Genomic DNA, 6000 nt, shown 5'->3' with positions numbered 1-6000 from the left:
GAGTGTGAATACCAAATACTGAGAAGTGTGTAGGAAAGGCGTAAATTACTAAATCGGAAATTGCCCCAGACTGCAAAATAAATCAAGAGTTCTAGGACTAACAGATTAGTCGAGTGCAGTATCTAGTCTACAATCATCGGATAGATCACATGATCAATACCATAGAACTAAATATATAATAGTGGAACTCTATGGAATACACACATCATTGAGATATATCTTTAATGAAAAATCATATCAGACACAATCAAAAAACAAATCAAACATGAATGTACACAATATGAAGATATAAACAGTGCATATAGAAAAATACCACTTGCTTATGTTAAGTACCTTTAGGAGTGGCTCATATAATCACTCTGGATAAATTGTTTGTAAAGCGTGTCCATTTATGTGTGAGGGGGATACCACCATGTGAGTGTAAAAGGGAAGAGAATAAACATTTTCACATGCAACAAAGACTCTCTTTAGCCCCGTTTATACTTGGTTCTAACATGCATTCTTTGTCCTGATCTAGTCCACAACTTCTGATTGATTTTCAGACAGGTGTAGACGATTAAAATATGCATTGTAATCTGATCTTCCTAACCACCTCTGGAGGTAGTCAGTGACCCGCTGTTACCTTACAAGTGTGGACGGATCCCGCTTTATAAAATGATTGACGTATGGCATCAATATGGGTCTTAAAATAAATAAATATCATTTTGAAAGAACAGCTGTCAAACTATTTGCATACAGAGAGGGACCAGGAAATCTCGTCACGATGCGGACAGATATGACACACCTTTCAATACCATGTGTAGACATATTTCTGAAAATGTGGGCACAATCAGAATGTGGACAAAGCAGGAAAAAAGACACATGTTAGCACCAGGTATAAAAGAGGCTTTTGTGTCTAAGCTTGGTAAAAATAAATCCTTCAACTAGTCAAACGGTTAAACCTCTCTCCACCACACAAAGTGCCATCAGTCAGTTTATGACAAGCATCCTCACACGTATTCACAGCATTTTGTCCAATATCTAATATAAAAATGTATCTCGCAAACCATTTGAGATATTTACATGTACAGTAAGACGCCTTTACAGATATTGAAACGAAGAAGGATCTTTGCATAATCACATATAATGAATAAGTATAACCAGTAGTAGTGATGCTCCTTATGTTGTCTGCTTTTATCCATGAATAAAGGCATTGAGGTGATCGAAGCCACATATACACCCACAGTTGGGGTGAAACGGTCCCGATACGTATTATAAATGGTCCACGGGCTCTGTGATGGGCACTTGGGGTTCAACACAGTTCTCTTCCTTCCCCACCCAGTGGATCCCATGGCCGTTCTCTCTGGGGGGTTGTGGGGAGTGCTGACGGTCCAGAGAGGCAAAGGTGGTGAACTGGACCCTCTTCCTCTTGCTGGTGGGCGAATGGATGGACTCGTTGCGGTTCATGGGCTTGGCCCTGACGGAGCCCCCACAGCCCAGAGGAGAGGAGGGGCTGGAGGAGACTAGGCAGCTGGGTCGCCTGGGCAGAGAGGCAGTCTTATCAGACCCAATGTCTATGACTGTGGTGGCGCTTTGGTTGTCTTGCTGGGGAGGACTGCCAGGCACATTCATCACCAGCTCAGCATCCGTGCCCAGCCACACCCAGTCGTGCCTGTGCCCCGTGGGCTCCTGGCCATGAGAGGGGGGCTGTTTGTGTCTGAACTTTACCACATAGGAGATGCAGTTCACCAGGAATACCAAGATGGCCAGACAGAAGACCCCCAGCAGGGCGTACATGCCAATCTCCAGGTCTGAGAGAGGCCGGTTGGACAGCATGTCCTCGCTGCCCATGTCCACCCCCATTGGCTCCTGGTCAGGCACCTCCTCTTGATAGGGGTTATTGTAGTTGACCAGGTTACCAGGTGCCTTCACAGTGCTACTGACTGCAACACTACCTATATCTTCAACTAGCCCACTGTCTGTCCCCTCAGCTGTCCTATAGTCACTAGGGCTACTATAATCACTGTCATTGATAGGGCTGGCAGGGCTGTTGAGGGTTCCAGCATTTAAGAAACTTCCTGTTTCAATGACTCCGTCTACACCGCCTTGGCTGCTTCCATCACTGGACACGCCTGGAGCGGAGTCACGCTCGGTGGATTTGGCGGTGGTGGTGACCTTGCGCATGGCACTCTCCTCCCGCTCAGAGGCAGAACTACTGGGCAGGGTCTGCTGGGGCTTCTGCTGCTTCATCTCACTGTCCACCTCCTCCCCATCGTTCCCATAGTCACTGCTGCTGTCCTTACTTCTGCCACCGCCACCGCCAACCCCACCTCCACCTCCACTACTGCTGTTGCTGTTGCTGCTGTCAAAGCGCCGGCTGTTGACCTGGAACTTGACCTTGAGGCTGCCACTGCCCACGGCAAGGGTGCTCTTCCGTTTGGACTTCTGGCAGGCCTCACAGATGGCCATCTCCACCCTGACCAGTACTCCCTGTCCTTCACCCTCTGCCACCACTGCAGGCGGGGAGCCCTGCACCGACACCACGCCCTCATCCAGAGAGGTCACCGTCACACGGTAGTAGGCAGGGTCATAGATGTCCAGAGGGGTCATGGAGTCATCGCTGAATTGGACCCAGGAACTAACCACAGCCTCCTGATGAGAACAAATAGCAATATTATTTTTTACTTGAATTGAATATTATTAAACTCTACAGTGCACCGGTGTCTGATCTGATTGACATTCAAGAAGATCGTAAACAGCACCTGTTTGGGGCTCTGCAGTACTTCCTGTGTGGTTGCCGTGGCGAGGATGGCCCTGTTGCTTCCTGGGCTGAGCTGCAGGGACAGAGCCAGGCCAGTGACCAGCTGCACCCCCAGCTCTGTGATGGTCACTTTGTCATCTACCACCGTCACAGTCTTCTCTGCCAGGATGGAGTCAGACAGCGGGGAGAACACCTGCTCAGGCACAAAACACAGACAGCATTAGATATCCTATCATGTCAATATACAATGTCACATCTCTGGATGAAGGCCCAGTTAAATATTCAGTTAAACAGGCAAGCAGCCATGCTTCCAATCAGACCTGATGGTTACCATACCTGGATGGAGGTGCTCCCCACGTCTCGTCCTGACAGCACCCTGCCTGCCTGCAGTCTGGCGATGTGAGGGTCCTCCACCTTGAGGAAGTAACGCACCAGCCTGGTAACGTCCACCTGCCAGTCTGAGCCCAGGAAGTAGGCCTGTGGCTCCCGGGGGTCCGACTGCTCCGCTATAAAGTGTGTGATCACACGCACCAGGGCATGCTGGAACTGTAACATGCAGCCTTTGCCCTTCTTATCCTCCTCCTTCTCCTCGCTGTTCCAGCTGAGCCTAGGGAATGAAGAGAAACACTGTATTACAGCACAGGGCACACCTGTCTCAACACACCCAGGCATGCACGCACACAGACTCTTCCCTGTTAATCTCATCACTGTTTGTCATTGTCATTCTCTTACTCTGTAGATCCAAATAAAAAAATAAAAAATTGAAATCGGATCACATTGAGGTATTGTAATACATTAGGTAATGGTATTAAAACACAAGCCTGAGCTCTTTGCAAAGTATTATTTTTGATAAAAATGTAGACTCATTTTAGAGATAAGGCTGCCTTTCAGGCAAGTAGACCTCTATACTGGTCCCTTTACCCACTGTACCTACAGTATGTACGTACACTAGTATGTACAGTGGGTGAAGGTTTTACTGTGTGACAGGAATGGGGGGTGGCTGTTGTGTGGGTCCTACTGTACCTCTTGGTGGTGATGATGGGCACCCTCCACCCCTTGATCTGGCTGAGCTCTGTGTCAGACACCTCGATCTGGAGGGGCAGCCGTGGGATCCACACGTTCATCTCCAGCTGAGCACTCAGGTAGCTGTAGGTGAAGTTCACCATCATCCTCACCTTGCCCTTCATCTCCTTCCCATTCACAAACACATAGTCACACCTGTCCGACACCTGTACACAGGAGGAGCAGAAAAAATAACAATGGCTAAATCATCAAAACAGGTCTAACCAAAAACATACATTTCCTGTCATATGATATTCATGGGTAAATACTCAAGTAAAAATACTTTAAAGTACTACTGAAGTAGTGTACTTTACTTTACTTTACTGTACTTTACTTTACTATTCAAATTTTTGGCAACTTTTACTTCACTACATTCCCGAAGGAAAATAATGTACTTTTTCCCTGACACCTAAAAGTATTCATTACATTTTGACAGGAAAATTGTCCAATTCACACACTTATCAAGAGAACATTCACTCTAAACACAAAGCACAGGTCATAACAAGATATAACATTGCAAATGTATGTTAATTCAATAACACACTGTGCTATATTGGACATCAAAACACACAGAAAACACATTCATTACATTTGAATTTAATGTAACCTTGGCGAGTAGTTTCTGTCAGCCCATTGAGAAATCTCATGTGCTTTTTGAAACCCTGGAAGACATCGTGCAGAGTCGGCTTGGTTCTATCAACATCCCTTGTTTTAATCAATTGGATCATTTACGGAGCATTGAAATGCAGTTGTCATTGGCTCCCGTAAGTGCTCAGGGTAGCAGAAAAAAAGATCAGTGACTTTGACAGGCGGCTCAAGGAGGAATGCAAATGGCAGAGATTGCTTATCTATCTATTCATGAATTTAACAATTAGAAGATGTACTGTCAGAGTAATGTCCTGTTGGTTGTGGGGGGGGTCCTGTGACATCCTGTGACAATAATTAGCTTGCACTCATTAACTAAAATGGTGTTCTGGTTAAATGACTAAAAAGGTTCTGCAGCTACCTCATCTAATCAAGCACTTATGTAACATTAGGGCCCACAATGCAGTTATGCAAAGTTATGAACAACTGTCCGTGCTATTATGCACTGATCTTTTTTCAATGAGATCATCAAGAGTTTTCATCCAGGCGGTAGACGAGGTCAGACAATCATCCTTAATCTGAGAGCATCTGTTCAGCCTGAGGCTCCCAGGTAAGAGTCCTCGTCCTCTCATCTCCAAAATACGCCATTTAGTTAACGCTCATTGAGTCACAAACCCTTCCATATTAACATGGCAACATAATCAAATCATTTCCCCAAAATATTTAATATACACTACATTACCATAAGTATGTGGACACCTGCTCATCGAACATCTCATTCCAAAGTCATGGACATTAATATGGAGTTGATACCCCCTTTGCGGCCATAACAGCCTCAACTCTTCTGGGAAGGCTTTCCACTAGATGTTGGAAGATTGAAAGCAAGTCCCTGAAGCAATCAGCCACAGGAGCATTAGTGAGGTTGGGCACTGATGTTGGGAGATTAGGCCTGGCTCACAGTTGGCATTCCAATTCACCCGAAAGGTTTTTGATGGGGTTGAGGTCAGGGCTCTGTGCAGACCAGTCAAGTTCTTCCACACTGATCTCGACAAACTGTTTCTATATAGACCTCGCTTTGTGCACAGGGGCATTGTTATGCTGAAACAGGAAAGGGCCTTCCCAAACTGTTGCCACAAAGTCGGTTGACAAAGAATCGTCTAGAATGTCATTGTGTGCTGTAGCATTAAGATTTCCCTTCACTGGAACTAAGACACCTAGCCCAAACCATTAAAAACATCCCCAGACCATTATTCCTCCTCCACCAAACTTTACAGTTGGCCCTATGCATTCGGGCAGGTAACATTCTCCTGGCATCTACCAAACCTAGATTCGTCAATCAGACTGCCAGATGGTGAAGTGTAATTCATCACTCCAGAGAACGTGTTTCCATTGCTCCAGAGTTCAGTGGCGGTGAGCTTTACACCACTCCAGCTGACGCTTGGCATTGTTCATGGTGATCTTAGGCTTGTGTGCGGTTGCTCGGCTATTGAGACCCATTTCATGAAATTCCCGACGCACAGTCCTTGTGCTGATGTTGCTTCCAGAGGCAGTTTGGAACTCGGTAGTGAGTGTTGCAACAGAGGACAGGCAATTTTTGCCCGCTACGCACCTTA

At 46.1% G+C, this 6000-nt stretch overlaps 1 protein-coding gene across 1 annotated transcript in view; it reads right to left on the bottom strand.

The window, feature by feature from the left end:
• Nucleotides 1-288: 288 nt before the first annotated feature.
• The window catches only part of LOC139410861 (transmembrane protein 132D-like), a 43789-nt gene continuing 38077 nt past the window's right edge, over nt 289-6000 (bottom strand). Inside the window, exons 6-9 of the mRNA XM_071156461.1 lie at nt 3764-3969; nt 3077-3347; nt 2742-2933; nt 289-2631 (exon numbers count right to left, since the gene is read on the bottom strand). Coding sequence (XP_071012562.1) covers nt 1252-2631; nt 2742-2933; nt 3077-3347; nt 3764-3969 — 2049 coding nt within the window. The 3' untranslated portion in view covers nt 289-1251. The remainder of the gene's footprint in view (nt 2632-2741; nt 2934-3076; nt 3348-3763; nt 3970-6000) is intronic.

Source organism: Oncorhynchus clarkii, chromosome 6 (genome assembly GCF_045791955.1).
Source record: "Oncorhynchus clarkii lewisi isolate Uvic-CL-2024 chromosome 6, UVic_Ocla_1.0, whole genome shotgun sequence".
Lineage (NCBI taxonomy): Eukaryota > Metazoa > Chordata > Actinopteri > Salmoniformes > Salmonidae > Oncorhynchus > Oncorhynchus clarkii.
The sequence above is the reverse complement of the archived record's forward strand: the minus strand, read 5'-3'. Positions and strand labels throughout refer to the sequence as shown.